The following is a 17,140-nucleotide window of genomic DNA, read 5'->3' as shown; positions in this document are numbered from 1 at the left end:
GACACAGTCTGCACAGGCGCTCAGCTCCGCTACTGGCAATAAGGAAAGAGAGGCAGGGGCTGTGCTCCAGCGAAGCTTTATTTACAAAGGCAGAAGCAGTCTTAGATTTGGCCTCAGCATCACGGTTTCCTAATGTTGACCAAATCCATCCACTACAATAAAAGACTTGCAGTAAAAACATTAAAAAATAATTTTTGATTCACTGTAAAGGCAACTAAAACGTTTTATAAATCAGAATATGATTATTAGAGATTTATAAAGGTTAAATAATTTCACCATTTTTTAAACAAATATGTCTTCAATGGCCATTAAAATTGCAGAGAATATTGTCTACATTTATAAGCATAGCTAAAGTTCTGATATTCATATTTCATACATATTATATATATATATTTCTAAGACATAGTAAAGGCAACTGTTAAGATATTACTATAACATATCTGATTAATCCATTCATTATATTAACTGTACACATAGACGAGATTTAATAGATACTGACAATACATAAAACAATCTACATTTTAAAAATTACTGATTCCCCATAAGTAAGGTTTATGCTTATAACCTGAAATAAGTGACAATAATATCTATAAATTTCCATTACTTGAAATGAATGTGTAATGTAACACCTTTAAATCTTTTTGTATTAAACACTATATATAAATACAATTTAATAGAAAAAAGCAATTTCCACAATGTCGGATAAAAACAAGCAAACAAAACTACCCTTAAAATTTGTCAACTAAAACCACCCTTTAAGTTTATTAACTAACTTTAGTTAATTATTCATCTTTCATTATGTAACAGCAATATGCTAAATTATTAAAGGGCTGACCACTACTACTGAATAGAAGTTAAATTTCCAGTCATCATCATAAATGTCCTGTTTTTATGTACTCATTTTTGACAAGATAAAAAGGCTTTAAAAAAGCAACAGCTCTAAAACACTAATTCCAGCCTTTTAAAAAATGTTTAAGTCAAATTATTTCCCAATTCAAATCCCAGATAATAGTAAATAAAAAATTGAAAGAATTAACGAGAATTCAGATTAAATACTTATAGTTTAAATTGCATGGTTAAAGGACTAACTATTGCCACAAGTATCAAAATACAAACAAACTTTTAAAGCTTTACCTTGTCATATCTGTTAAGTGACAGGCTTAGTAAATCACAAAGGAGATTTTCACAGTGTTCTTCAAATAGGCTGATATTGGTTAAATTGTCACCTGCCAGATTCATAAACTGATGACCATATACAACTTGTTCTAAAAACATAATAAAATATATTATTTAAAACTACAGGAGGAAAGTGATTGTATACCTTTAAATTAACTTATTGTGACATATGCATTTAAAAGCAAATTTTTGCAAATAAAAGTTAAATTTTACAATACCTTTCTTACATAAACACTGATAAATACCACCTAAAAAAGTTTCAATCTTTCCAATTACCATTCAATAGACTTCTGTTTTCTCAATGTGACCATCTTTCAAAAGCAACAAGCAATATCACTTAAGAGAAAAAAATAAAAGAGGGCAAAGAGAAAATCTTCACCCACACTTCTCACTAATAAAGACTTTAAAACATTCTTTTTAAAAAATAATAATAAAGTAGCTATGTGCAATTACTTTTTTGGTGCAAAATACAGCAAGCAAACCTAACAGGTACCAAAATTCATGTCTAGATCAGAGTAAGAGTAAGTCTACCTGAGTATTGGTCTAAGAAAATATTATTTAAAATACAGCATCCAAATGAGAAATTATATATTTGTGTACATTCTTTATATGTATACATGTTGTAAAGACATCCATTAACTCAATACCCGCTTTTTAATTAATAAACACAAAAATATATATGTCTGTATGTGTATACACTCACATGCAGACATATGTATTTTTGTGCTTATTAATTAAAAAGTGGGTATTGAGTTAATGGATGTCTTTACAACCTAAATAATTGATCATTTACTTTGCAAGTAAAAGATTTCCAGAATATTGCTAAACTTAAAGTAGAATCTAAAGATGACAAAAAGCAAGACCACGAAATAAATAGGCAACATAGGAACTAAAAGACTACTATGTGTAACAAACTTCTACTAATCAAAAAAAAAAATTGCCTTGGCTGGTATGGCTCAGTGGATTGAGCACTAGCTTGCAAACCAAAGGGCAACCAGTTCAATTCCCAGTGAGGGCACAGGCCTGGATTGCAGGCCTGGTCCAGTAGGGGGGTGCATGAAAGGCAATCACACATTAACGTCCTCTCTTTCTCCTTCCCTTCCCCTTTGTCTAAAAATTTTAAAAATGTGAAAAAAAAAACAGAAAAGTTTGCAAAAGATTATGAACTAATTAATAAAGAAAATGATAATAAAATTATGAGAATGTTCAACTTCACTTCTAATCAGGAAATTATAAAAATAATTTTTTTTTTTCATTATCATTTTTCACATACTATTTGGCAAAAAATAAAAATGACTGATAATATCCACTACTGGCAACACTATGAGGCAAAGGCACGGTCACAATTAGTGCACACCAATTGGGGAATTTACTCTACGGCAACAGGGAGCACATGTAATATTAAAATTACAATATGCCACTCCAATTCCAATACTCCATTCTACAGCTTAACTTGTACAAGTATTGAAAGATGTATAATATTATTTGTAATATCATAAAAGGGAAATAACTGATTAAAAAACAAATGTGGTTAAATAAATAATGATAGGTCCTTTACATACAGGCCTAAATGAATAAAGTAAAACTATATGTATGAGCAAATCTTTAAAACAACTGTTAAATGATATATACCATACAGAACAACACCATGGCATTTGTGGTTGGAAATCAAAACAAACTTCCTACGTATGAGTAGGAAGTCTATATCTGTATACTAAAAGAAAGTATGAGGATATAAACAGACTAAGCCATTTCCAGTAGTTAACTCTACAAAAAAGATTTTCACTGTTTACTTTGGCTACTTATTACTTGTATAACTTTAAAAACCAATAAAAGTTTGGATTAGAAAAAGAACAGAAATCAGAAAACCACACACTTACTCAATTTTTCACCAAGCACCTGAAGAATTTCTAGCACCAGCCAATGGACATCCAAGTGGAGATGTAACAAATGCCACGAGGGTTGAAAAAGCTGTGAATGACAATGTCAGCGGTGACTGACAATTCCTAATATTCAGTACTTCACAAGGTAAGTGACGGCATATCACAACTCTCCTTCATAAGCACCATGACAAAGAATCAACTAATCTACCCCTATTCAAAAGCTCAGGGAAAACCTTCGTCTTGATCATTAGAAGATTTTTTTTCACCAGAGATTTTAAAAGCAGGACAGGATATATTTTCATCTAAAGATTTAACACAGGCCCATCTTGGGGCTGCTGAGTAGCTTTGTATAGTAAAGGTCCCTTCCAACTAAGCTCTGATTTGTAAGAGCTGCACGGCAGTAAAAGAATTTTAAAAACAAGTATTTTCATGGTTTTGTTTTAGACTTTAGTTAGGAAATAAGTTTTTTAAATGGAATACATGCCCAGCAGCTCCTATGAGGAATATTAACAAGAGAACTCTAAACTATTATGTAGATACTATTGTCATGCCCTTTAATGAACTTTAAGTTAACAGAGGTGAAGAAATTACCTCTCAGTTCATGCATTTGGATTCAAACCTAATTCTATCTGACTGAAAACCAGAGCTTTAACTATCACTAACCTTCTTCCAGTCAACATTTAGTATCACTATAAAAACTAAATATAATCATATACAAGATTAAGACAACTAGAAAGAATGATGGAACTTGCCTTATCAAATATGGAAACAAAATGAAACGATACACTAATACAACAATACTGGCCCAGGAACAGATAATAAAAAACAGCAAAATAGGGAAGAAATGAAAAAATGTGGTATCCAAATCAGTGTGGAAAGCATGGGTCATTCAATAAGACAGAATTATTAACTTGTTTATTTGTAAGAAACTAAAGTTAGATTTCCTACCTCACAGCATATTTTCTTAAAGATAAATGTAAAAACAAGTATATTTTAACATCAGCACAGAGATGATAGAAAAGAAAAAAATTGACAAATATAACTATATAAATATCCAAATATTTCTAATAAAAAACATTCCAAAAAAAATAAGACAGATGCTCAACTGAAAATACCAATTAAATCACTACTTTTCATATATAAGGCTGATAACCTACAAGGTATGTATAAAGTTTTGAAAGAAACTTTTTATATTGTGAGATGCTTTTGCTGTTGTTTTAGAAAATAATTTAAGTGTATGATTTTTGTGTATGTGTGTTGAACACTATATTCCCCTGCTTTAAAATTCAGTCTTTCAATCTTCAAATAATCTAGCTTTTCAAATCTGACTAACTAAAAAGTCTATGAAGGGCAAAACCTAGTTTAGTTTGAGAACCCTCGGACACATTTATTTCTGTTCCTAGATAAATTATTAACTACTTTCTTAAACACTTGATAGATAATAAAAAGCATTCAAATTTAGAAACTAAAAGGAAGAAAAAATATCCCTCCCCCACAATCTACCCTTGAATCTTTATTAAATGACTTAATTCAAAGCAATTACCTATTTGCTTCCTATGGCTTATCCATACAAACCTGTGAATTCAGTTGGAACTCTATTTACTTTCTTTTTTATCCTCTCCCAAGGACATGATTACTGAGATTCATGTAATCATGATTACGTGACTTTAGAGAGACAGGAAAGAAGGGGAGAGAGAGGGAAACATCAATCGGTTGCCTCCAGTATGTGCCCCAACCAGGACTGGGCTGAACCTGCAACACAGGCATGTGCCCTGACTGGGAATCAAACCCATGACCTTTTGGTTTATGGGATGATGCTCCAACCAACTGAGCCACAAAAGCCAAGACTCTGTTTACTTTTATTATTAGATATATTTATCCCTCATAAAGAGTTCATTTTTTGTTGTTTTTAATTTTCACAGAAATATATAAACATTTCATTGTACTTTGAATTTGGACAAAAACACATGCCTAAAAACTAAATGTTATTCAACTTCATGAAGTCAAATAAAATAGAAGAGGCTGAGAGTTTACAGAATCCATGGGAAGTATAATTGATTATACACCAAACCTTACATTATCCTATGGAGAATTTGCTAACTATATCTAAAAGCTGCGTTATGCTAACAATACGAATTTTAAAAAGGGGGGGAAGGGCATTAGTCAAAACAACTTAATCATATTCTAAAAAGTCTCAAGAGTCAAAATAAAAAAATTACATGGTTTTGCAAATCTACCTTTTATAAGGTGATCCTATATTTTACTATAATAAAAGTAGGGAAAGATGATACATATTTTAGAAAATAAAGGTTATTTGATTTGATTTGAAACTTCCAAACATTTGCAGTTATACATTGGAATACAGAACAATTATCCCTGACTTAGAGTGTGCTATGTTCTAAGTGCTTTATTCATTTTAATGTATCTAATTCTCCCACTAACTCTAGGAAGCTGTACCGATTATACAGATAGGAAGACTGAAGCAAGAGGTATTACTTGCCTAAAGGCACATAATTAAAAGGAGGAGCCAGAATTTCAAATCAGGCAGTCTGAGTCCAGAGCTGCACTCTTTAAATAATTTCCTTCATTCTTGAATAAATACTCCTTATAGAGAGAAAAGAGGATAATTTAAAAATTAATTGAAATAAGCCAAACCTTAATCTGATTTTGATTTTCAAATGTTTCAGGATTAATATTGGGAAGCTCAGATAGATGTCCAATGTACAAGAGTAATCCATGAAGCTCATCAATCAATACTGAGGGAAGCTGCACCTCCAAAATCTCATAGGGATGAACAGGAACATGACTCTCGGCATTCTGTACTTTCAGGAACCTAAAAGCAATTGGATGCCATGAACAACCAGGGTTTGGAGGAAGAGGTACTCAGATGCTCATGCAGTAATCATAATAGTCACCTGATGTCCTACCTGAAGATGAAAACTTTAACATAATGAAGAAAAGTTACACACTGCTGCCTAATATTGTCTGCTTGGCGGTGTAGGGTTGATATCTTCCCTGAAACCAAAACAGATACTGTTAATCATAGCTTAAATAATTAATCGGTGAGCAGTAACACACAAGCACCAGTTTTCTATCTTTTACTTTTTCCTACTAATTCCTATAGGATTCTTGCCACCCTCCACAAATCTGTTCTTACTAAGGTCACCAATGAAACTCATGTGGTCCAATCAACGGACACTGCTTGTCCTCAAGTAACTGCCCTCGCAGCAGCACTGGCTACACCTGGTTTCGCTGACACCGTATACCGCCAGTCTCCTTTCTTCCTCCTGCGCCTGTTCTTCCTCCTCCACCCAACCACGAGGGTGGGGGTTCCTCCGGACTCAGTCCTGGGTCCTCCCCTGTCGTGCCTATAATCAGTTCCTTTATTTCAAAAAGGTTTATCTATACCTCAGACCTCTCCTCTGCCCTCCAGACCTTGCATGTTAAACTGCACACCACCTTGCACTTGGATTGCTCAGACGGTGCAGATACATCCTGGATTTCTTCCCAAACCTGTCACACCCATGTTTTCTCCACTCTTTAAAACTGGTGTCAACAACTGCTTATATGTCATTCTTGCTTCTTCCATTTCCTTAAAACTCATATAATCCACCAGTGTCCTATTAAGTTTATGACCAAAATATACCTTCAAACTATTTCCCTATAAATTCTTGAATTACTGCAGCAGGTCTCCTAATAGGTGTTCCCACATTTTCCATTGCCCTGGTATAATCTAAGTACAAAATAGGTTTTAAGTGTATATATATAAATAAATAATATATGTGTGTGTGTCAATTCCTGTTTCTCCTAAATCAAAACCTATGAAAGGCTATCTACAGAATTCAGAATAAAATCAAAACTCCTTATAATGATTTATAAGGCCCCAAATGATATATTAATATTGTGTTCCTTCCAGCTTCAATCCTTGCCATATTTACATCAGCAAAAATCACCTGGAATGTCACTATGGGCAAAACATATGTATGGTAACAATCACTGTAAGGAAAGTAAGAGACAACCAACCGCAAGCTCTTCGGCAGCACACTTTTCCACTCGGATTTGTCTGCACCCTACCTAGTGCCTCGGCTGAAGCAGGGACTCGGGGGCTAGTGAAACCACACTCAACAGTTACTGAGCATATACTGAGAAAAGAAAACAAGCAAAACAGCCCTGACAGCTATTTTTATTGAAATGAAACAGTTTTCCTAAAATAATAAAAATAATCCAACCACATGAAATGTCACCTCACACCTATCGGAATGGCTATTATCAAAAAGTCAACAAATAACAAGTGTTGGTGAAGATACCAAGAAAGGGGAACCCTATGCACTGTCGGTGTGACTGTGATTTGGTACAGCTTCTATAGAAAACAGTACGGAGGTTCCTCAAAAAATTAATGCAACTACCACACAACACATCAACATCAATTCCACCTCTGGGTATTTATCTGAAAAAAGTGAAAACTCTAATTCAAAAGGATATACGCATCCTTATGTTCACTGTAGCAAATAACAATAGCCAAGATATGGAAGTAACATAGGTGCCCATCAACAGATGAATGGAGACAGATGTGATATATATATCTATACAATGTATACAATGGACTATTTTTCAGCCATAAAAAAAGAATGAAATCTTGCCATTTGTGACAACATGGACCTAGAAGGTACTATGCTACATGAAATAAGTTAGTCAGAGCAAGACAAATACCATATGATTTCACTTACTTGTAGAATCTAAAAGAAAACAAAACAGAAACAGATACAGAGAATAAACTGATAATTGCCAGAGGGAAGGTAGTGGGTAAAAAGGGGAAGGCGGTTAAGGAGTACAAACTTCTGGCTATACATAATAGGTAAGTTACAAGGATGCAATGTAGAGCCTAGGGAATAGTCAATAATGCCATAATAACTTTGTGCAATGACAGATGATTACTAGACTTACGGTGATTACTTTGTAAGGTATATAAAGGTCAAATCATTATACCTGAAACAAATATAATATTCCTGTATTCCTGAAACAAATATAATATTGTATGTCACCTATACTTTAATAAAATAATTTTAAAATAATTAGACCGGGCTATCCCAGGATTATGGTGAAACAAGACAGTAACAAACCCTCTCTGTAATCAGAAATAAGGCTTTATACAATCACACACACACACACACACACAAATGAAATAAAAAACAAAACAAAACACCCCCCTCTTCCAGCTAACAAGGTTGCTTCTTTACTAATTAGAACCTCCCTAGGCTCTCTTTGTCTCACCTTCTATATAAAAATTAACACAATAATCTTACTGCTCCTGGTTCTTAACAGCATGCAACCCAGAACAAAGTCCTAGCCCCCTTAAACTTCACCCAGAATCAGCTGGCACAAACCCAAACCCTAGCACAACCCCCTCCCTACTTCCTCTTATGGAGAGGTCCCAACTGTGCCTCATGATGTGGATTTTCCCCTTGGGTTAGTAAAGCCACTAAACCTTTGTTTAACCAAAGGTGTGTGGTCCAGGTAATCCTTAGTTGCCGGGGTAAGCACTTAACCTGCATTATGTCCTTTAACTCTCACAAAAACTCAACCCGGTGAGAACTATTAACTGGTGTGGGACCCACAATTAGCTAGGGTTGGAACCCAGGCTGGCCATGGGGCCATGATTCTAAATACAACTGAACCTAAGCTGCCAGACAGGAGAAGCTGGCCTGCACTAAAACAGAACCTTCAATTCCCTTCACTAACTGAGCTGTACCAAGCCCGCCAAATGAGTAATCCATTACATGTCAAAAACAGACAAACTAACAGAAAGCAGAAGAGCAAGGAGATAGCATAAGGTCTGGTACTATTTCTCTTATGAGTTCACTATCTCACTTTGCACCCTCAAAGCCCATTACTAACTCACTTCAGAGATGTTTAGCCTTAAATCAATTTTACCCACAGATTTGAAAAAGTACTGTAAATCTCATCTATGACAAAATTTAAGGGTCATACTTTTCCTAAAAACTAAATACACTGTATCCTGAGCTTCTAACTTAACACTTCCTCCAGGTTATTATGCTATCCCAACCACACATCATGAAACCCACATGCAACTCACTTTTAAACACACAATTCACCTTTAAGCACACGACTCACCAAAGTCACAGCTGGCCTGTAATAAGGTTTCCAAGTTATATAGTTGTTGCCTAATTTAAAAAATGTAAAGTGAGAGTTAATTTTAGAATAGTGTAAAGAATGTAACAATTACAAGGACAATGGTTCCAATACTTCAAAAATGTTTATTACAGGGTCAGCTTCAGATAATGAAGACTTTGGGAAAAGATAAAATATGCCTTTGTCTGACCTTCCAAAAATAATATATTACAAGCTGCATATACCTCAAAAATCGTATCAAATATCATAGATTTCCCAGGTACTGTTTAAATCTTCAAGAAGTTTAAGATACTTACTATATAAAATAGCCTAGGTTAACAGTTATATAATAAAATGTTAAGTTATATCATATAAAGGGTCCAGCAGAAATAACGCCATTGAGCATGGTTGGAAGAGTATGTGAATGTCTTGAGCAAGATGGACAGCGAATGGAACATTTCACCTAAAATGTCATGTGATGTGCTTGAGTGTGATATTGTTATGTTACAGAATTACATGCTTATAATTCTGTAGTAAGATTTTTATGTATTCAAAAAGGGGTGGTATTTGTGCCTGATTCTGTATCTACACAGTAGGAGTTTAAAAAGACTAGAGTTATCAGGGAAAGTTATATTTATATTGTCCCACCTAATTCCTGAGAGTAATCTTCTCTGGCAATTCTTCCTAGTTGCCTCTCAACTCCTTAAAGACTGACTCATATTTACCACCTGTGTCCTAGATAAAGACTCAACTCATTCTGTATGCTCAAAATTAGAGAAGCTCTCACTCAGTCTGTTCCCAATAACACATGCCACATGACACAAATGCAATGATGTCTCTTCACAAGGTCTATGGGATGAGGGTGGGAGGAGAAATCCCTCCACCTTTTCATTTTCACTTAAATGTACCATATACCCATTCTTAATGTATTTTTGGATAATAATTTGCCCTCGATAACTGACTTCATTTCAAAATCTAAAATCTGAATATTGACTAAGTTTTAAATGATACATTATTTCAACTGTGTTCATTATGATACTAAGTGATAAGTGTTTATGTGTGGGAAAAAGTTCGTATTTTTTAAGAAATTCATACTGAAATATTTAATGATGACATGAAGCCTAAAATTTGCTTAAAAATACTTAAGCCAAAAATAAGAGGAGAAGGAACAAATGAAGAATACGTGATAAAACCTTGATGTTTATTATAATTAAGGGAAGGTATGCGAGGGTTCATTATATTATTCTGTGTGTGTTTGAAATTTTTCATTAAGAAATTTTAATGTTGTCTAAATTAATCATTAACTAGTAATATTTCTATGATACACTCTGAAAAATATACAGGAAAGCATAAGTTCATTCTCTAAAAATCATTAAAAGATTATGGCTATTAAACAACAAAAGTATTTTGGTTTTCTTCCAAAACTATATAGTTCAAAGCCTTAAATATTTGTCTTAAATATATGAAGTCAAATAAAGATTCTTAAAAAGATTATTCATTAAAAAACAACTCATTAAAACTGTTACTCTATAAAATACTACTGCATAATTTTGTTATTGACAAGATAATCAAGTGAACAAAATGCACAACTCTACTGGTGCTTTTGTTAATATCAGTATTAGAAACCACAGAGCAACATAATTTACAAAAGTGAACAGTATCTGTATTCCAAGGAAATTTAAAAAAAACAAACAGACTTGCCTGAATAAATGAAACAGCACTCTAGATGAATTCACTAACGCTGTTTCAGTAACCCACTGAATGCCAAATATTTCCACTGTATCTTCTTCAAAATTTGTTGGTAAAGGATCAAGATTCAAAATTAATCTGAAATGAAAACTATGATTAAATCTCATGAAAAGTGTGCTAAATCCTAAACTATAACGTCTTTTTGACATTCCATTAACCCATAATATACATGACACGCCAGCAATAATAAGGTCGGGATATGGCTTAGTACCGAACACATACCCAGGAATACTAAAGCTAGAACTGTATTAAAAATTCTGTCCTATATACTGATTCAAAAAAAGTATAACTCTAGAGAGCAATGTAACTTATGTGTAAAGCACAAAAAGGAGTCTAAGGTACATACTTTAGCCCGTGTTTAATAGTGGTCTTCCCATGTAGAATTTCACCCTTTGAGGGGGGCATTTAATTTTTAAAACAGCTATAAATTATAAGTCATTCTGAGCCATGTCTGGAGAACAGTGTAATCAAATTGAGTAATCTTTTTTAAGGTTTCGAACAAGGCACAACTATAAAACCAACAAAAAATTATTTGCTTTCTGACTAGAGTTGCCTTGGAAGGTATTTCCAAAATATTTCAATAAGAGCAGTTTTACGACAATATGTGTCCAACTGTCCAAGGCAAGAACTTTGAAGAATAACATTATTGTGAATTTACACAATCTGGTGTATTTATCAGAAAAGTTTAAAAAATAAGTCTATAAGACTTCTGTGAATAATGTAATGACTCACAGCTTTAGAAAGAACTGGGGCAACAAAAAATGTGCATGTCTTACTTAAGACTTACTGAGAAACTCCAAAATATCACTTCATGTTTTAGGAGGAAACATCATTTGAAAAAGTCCAGGTAGTTCAGGACTGATTCACTTTAAGTAAAAGGGAAATTAGAACCCAGCTCAGGCAGGCAAGGGTGAGGAAGCAGAGAGGTGAGAGATATTAGGTAGCAAGAAAGTTCTCCTTCCTATCCAAAAATATTTTAGGTATGCTCTTAACCAAGAAACCAATGACAGACCTAATAGTTTGCATCTGTCTGATGTACTAAGCCGACTTACAAAAACACGGCTTGAATATCAAAGTTTAGTTATCTAAAACCTTAAATATCATTTCTAACAAACTAATGAAAAATCTGATGAAAGTATTAAAACAAAGTCTTCCATTCTTCTACCTACCGCTTAAGGGCTCCGCTGGAAAGGTAGGACTCTCCAGAAAAATGTTTTCCTCCTCCTCTATTGTCAAAAGCACAAGAAAAGCAAGGGAGGTTGCACCATTCAGTTTCCAGCTCCAGTTCCAAACTGTCGGTCAGGAACGTCGACACAGCAGCGGAACAGATATCCATAGTCTACTTCATGTCCTAAAATGTTTGGGGGTCATTATATTACCATTAAGGACTCCAGAGAAGTTTGTGATTAGACTCCTGGAGGAAGAGCGAGCGACGTCAGAAAGTCACCAAAGCGCTCCCCTCCCCAGCACAAAGAAAAAAACCAAGAAGCCAGATTCCCACTCCACTGACTCCCCTAGATCAAAGCGGCCAGAACTTCGGCAGAAGGCACCCAAGACGGGCTGCAGCAGGAACTTAATGCCTCTGGGTCGGACCCTGCCGCAGCCCGGGACTGGGTAAAGACCAAAAAGTGTTTGCTAGACAGATACCGTCCGGCACCTCCCGAGCCAGCTTGGACCTCTGCCCTCCACTAAATCGCACTGAGCCAGTTATCTCGCAGTGTCGTGAGAAAGTTCCTTTGCAGACTCCGGGTGGGGATCAGGAGTACTCCGCGCCAAACACCACTTCTCCCGGCCACCGAGCCAGTCTCAAGGTTCTCCCGGAACGAACTCGGCAGAGACCGGCCCGGGCAGGGGACAACAAGAGCCGGAAACCTCAGCACCCGAGCACCCCCTGCTTATTGCCCGTCGTGCCTACTCACACTTTCAATCCCCGAGATCCGCTCGCTGGGGTCCCAAATACAGCCACAGTGTGCGTGGGGCCCGAATCCCAAACCGGCGAAATTCCCGCCAAGCTGCGGTGCTCGGGAGGGGCGGGGCCACCAGAGAGCCCGCCTCCACAGGCCCGCTCTCGAGGTCCTCCCGGGAACCTCTGGTGCTGGCGAAGTATCGCGAGAGTCTGCCTGCCGAGGTTTCCTTGCAGCTTTTCGCCTTTCATTCTTTCTTTTCTTCTTTTTCTCTGCTCTGCGTTTTTTTTTCTCTGTTCTTCGTTTTAATTGGCGCATTTGGCCAGAAGGCGGGGCCTGAGTGATCAGCGAAAGTGATAACCAACTAGGAAGAGAAAGGTCTAGGGATAGCGGCTTATCTTACGGTGGGACTCTGGAAAGAAACTTCTATTCAAGTGAGTCCGAAGCGGGTGTCATTCAGGACCAGAGTCCTTGGTGTCCTCTTCCTCCCGCGCTGGTACCACCAATTTTTTTGATTTCGAGGATGCCTTGGGTTCATGGGTTGTAAGCTAGGCTAGTGCAAAAGTGAGGCTAGTGCAGTGTATGAAAACACTGGTATGAAAACTGTTGCTCCACTCTTTTGCAACATATCCGGATAGGTTTAACTTGTTTAAACCTTTTGTAAACCTATCGCCCTTTCGCACCATTTGTATTTTTGTAAGTGTTCTGTAAAATATACTCCTCAGAAGACTTTCAGTCTGAGTCAGAGATAACAGAGTTAAGCATATCACGGCCTTCGGATTCAAGGAAAACACGAGAATTTCTCATTCAAATGTGCTGCTATAACTTGAGTATTCGCCATTGCCAATTCCTCCACAATGCAGTTTGCCCTGCGTTTAATTCTTGCAAGGGAAAGCTATCATAACTCTTTCCTCTGTGCAAACCAAATGCCGCATATTTTGTGACAAATGGGATGACATGTGAGAAAACATGATTGCAATTCAGTCTACAACTTAGGGCTGCTGTGATAGTTCTGTTATGCTTAGCTGATGTACCGTGAGACCTGATGCTTTTTTGGGAATACTGCTGCTCCAGCTTGTTTATGGCCATGCAGAGTCTCTAGCGGGGTACGTAGTGTAATCTGCAGGGATGCCTAGGAAGTAGTGCCTAGGTGTGAGAATTTGGGGTCCTGGCACTGAGTTTCAAAGAACTGGGTCAACGTAGTCATTGTTACTTCTTCCTGTATTAAAAACACCCAGATAGATCCTTTTCTTTTTCTTTTTTCAAGTGCCTGATGTTGAGTGATAAACTTGGTTGAACAAGTGAGTGGAATGAAAAGAACCAAATAAGTTCTGTTTAAATAAGAAAGTACTAAAACACAAGTTAGATCAATAAGAATCCCCATTAATGGCTGACTCAATAAAGGTGGCGGAAGGTAGCTTAATGAAAGGGCAATTTACAAAGGTGCGGACAGGGTTACCAAAAACAGAAAGTGATGTCGAAGTAACCAGAACTAAGATTACTTCGAATGGTTTTTGAAGTAATCAGAAAACTATTATCACCCATAGGCCTAAGGGGTAAGGGATTACCAGAGCCCAAGGAGACTTAACTGCTGTGAGAAAAAGCCACGGAGGTGATAGGCACCTGTGGCGCCTTCATAACGAGTCCTTGCCAACCTGCAAACCCGCAGGGAGGAGTTGAAAGGATTAAGTACCCAAACCTCTTTGCCTGCATATGCCAAAGTCGCCTGGTATCGCTCATTGGCCAAAATTAAACTAAAAATAGAAGGCAAGGGTATAATCTATAAAGTTCAGCCTCCTTGGGTTAGAGTCCAGGCAAAAGAAGGCTAGAGTGTGAATCTGATAGAAAGGGGTCAGTTATATCACGAAGATATAATACTAACTATAAATCTAGTAATAGAGCTTCAATATACAGTTGAAAAATATGATTACTTGGAAATACCCAAATTAATAATAATGATTAAAGACTTCAACATTCCTTTCTGTAATTGGTGTACCAAGTACACAGAAAATTATAGCTATGGAAGGCTTGAACAGCAGTACCAATGAACTTACCTAACTGACATTTATCGTTGACTCAACCCAGTGGTAGAATACTCTTCACTAGTGCACATGGAACATTCACTAAAAGAGGCTGCAATCTGTATGATAAACCAAATTTCATCAACTCTGAAAGGACTGAAACCATACGAGGTATATTGTCTGACCACAATGTAATTAAACTAGAAATAAATAATAGATATCTGTAAAAATTCTAAATACATGGAAATTAAGCAACACTTCTAATTGAATCAAAGAAGTCATTATGAAAGTTAGAAAATATTTTGAATTAAATGAAAACATTAAAATTTATAACATTAACTGCTTACAATAGAGGGAAAAACTCAATTCAATAATTTAAACTTCTAAAGAAACTAGACAAAAATGACCAAATAAAATCAAAACAAGCAAAATGAAGGAAATAATGAGTAGACAAAAATTAAATGAAAGAGAAGAAAAAGAAATAAATGAGTCCAATACTGGCATAGGAACAGACACTGAAACCAATGGAACACAACAGAGAACTCAGAAATAAACGCAAGTCTCTATGGTCAATTAATAATTGACAAAGGGAGCAGGAGTGTACAATGAACTAAAGATAGCCTCTTTAATAAATGGTGTTGGGAGAACTGGACTGGTACATGCGAAAAAACGAAACTAGACCACCAACTTACACCTACAGCAGAATAACTTCAAAAGGGATACAAGACTTTAAAGTAGAGATATCGTAAAAGTCCTAGAGGAATACATAGGCAGGAAAGTTTCAGATATCCCACATAGCAATATTTTTGCTAATATATCTCCTTAGGGCATGGGAAATAAGGGAAAAATAAACAAATGGGACTACATAAACTAAAAAGCTTCTGTATGGTTAAACAAACCATCAGCAAAATGTAAAGGGGACAGACTGTATAGTAGAACGTATTTGCCAATGACACATGGGGCACGGGTTTGATCTCCAAAATATATAAAGAGTTCATCTGACTCAACAACAGAAGACAAACAAACCAATCAAAAAGTGGGCAAAGGACCTTAACAGATATTTCTCCAAGGAGGACATACAGATGGTCCATAGATATATGAAAAGATGGTCAACATCATTGGCCAGTAGAGAGATGCAAATTAAAACCATAAAGAGGTATCACCTCATAACTGTCAGAATGACCATCATTAATAAATGAACAAAAAACAAGTGCTGACAAAGAGGCAGAGAAAAGGAAACCCTAGTGCACTGCTGGTAGAAATGCAGACTGGTGCAGCCACTGTAAAAAACAATATGAAATTTCCTCAAAAAACTAAAAGTGGAACTGCATTTTGGCCCAGTGATTCTGCTGCTGGGAGTATACCCCAAGAATCCTGAAACACCGATTCAAAAGAACTTTATGCACTCCCATGTTTATAGCAGTACTATTTACAATAGGCAAGTGCTGAAAACAGCCTAAATGCCCATCAGTAAATGAGTTGATCAAAAAAACTGTGGTACATTTGCACAATGGAATACTATGCAGCAGAAAGAAAGCAGGAACTCTTTTGTGACAGCATGGATGGAACTGGAGAATACTATGCCGAGTAAAATAAGCCAGCTGGTGAAAGATAAATGCTATATGATCTCACCTATAAAAGGAAGATAATGAACAAAATAAACTAATGAACAAAATAGAAACATGGGACGTACTGACAGAGACCAGAGGGGACAGGGGACGGAGACAATGGTGGAAAGAAGGGGAAGGGACTAGTCGAAGACCATGTGTGAATGACCCACGGACATGCACAACAGTGTGGGGATGGACTGTGGCAGTAGGGGGTGGGATGGGTGGAGGAGGGGAAAGGGGTAAAAATTGGGACAACCATAAGAGAATAACAATAAGAAATTATTTTTAAAAACAAAAGATGAAACCAAAATTTGGTTCTTTGAAAAAAATCCATAAAATTGATAAAAACTCTATCCAGGCAGAATAGGAGAAAAAGAGAGACAAACTACCAACACTGAGAATTAGAGAGGTGTCATCATTACAGATTCAACAGACAGTAAAATGATAAGGATATTAAGAACACTTTTATGCCAATAAATAGAAGAATTGGACAAATTCCTTCAAATACAACTGCCAAAAAAGAAAAGGATAACTTGAATAGCTCTATATCCATCTTAGTAATTTTCTTTTTTTAAAATGTATTGTATTTTTTTCTATTACCATTTAGTCCCCTTATACACCTTCCCTGCCGCAATCACCACACTGTTGTCCATGTCCGTGAGTCCTTT

The 17,140-nt window shown here is 36.0% G+C and overlaps 1 protein-coding gene across 2 annotated transcripts in view; it reads right to left on the bottom strand.

Moving 5' to 3' along the window:
* Positions 1–12,974, bottom strand: part of MMS22L (MMS22 like, DNA repair protein) — a 119,185-nt gene extending 106,211 nt beyond the window's left edge. For both annotated transcript variants that reach the window (XR_005068473.1, XM_037059736.1), the window contains exons 1-8: positions 12,857–12,974; positions 12,107–12,288; positions 10,890–11,015; positions 9,192–9,241; positions 5,987–6,074; positions 5,715–5,892; positions 3,057–3,147; positions 1,135–1,265 (exon numbers count right to left, since the gene is read on the bottom strand). Coding sequence is in view for 1 of the 2 variants with exons in the window: in XM_037059736.1 (XP_036915631.1) it covers positions 1,135–1,265; positions 3,057–3,147; positions 5,715–5,892; positions 5,987–6,074; positions 9,192–9,241; positions 10,890–11,015; positions 12,107–12,273 (831 nt within the window). In the remaining variant the exon portion in view is untranslated. The remainder of the gene's footprint in view (positions 1–1,134; positions 1,266–3,056; positions 3,148–5,714; positions 5,893–5,986; positions 6,075–9,191; positions 9,242–10,889; positions 11,016–12,106; positions 12,289–12,856) is intronic.
* Positions 12,975–17,140: the final 4,166 nt, after the last annotated feature.

Source organism: Sturnira hondurensis, unplaced genomic scaffold, assembly GCF_014824575.4.
Source record: "Sturnira hondurensis isolate 20B ecotype Veracruz unplaced genomic scaffold, ASM1482457v3 Scaffold0011291, whole genome shotgun sequence".
Lineage (NCBI taxonomy): Eukaryota > Metazoa > Chordata > Mammalia > Chiroptera > Phyllostomidae > Sturnira > Sturnira hondurensis.
The sequence above is the reverse complement of the archived record's forward strand: the minus strand, read 5'-3'. Positions and strand labels throughout refer to the sequence as shown.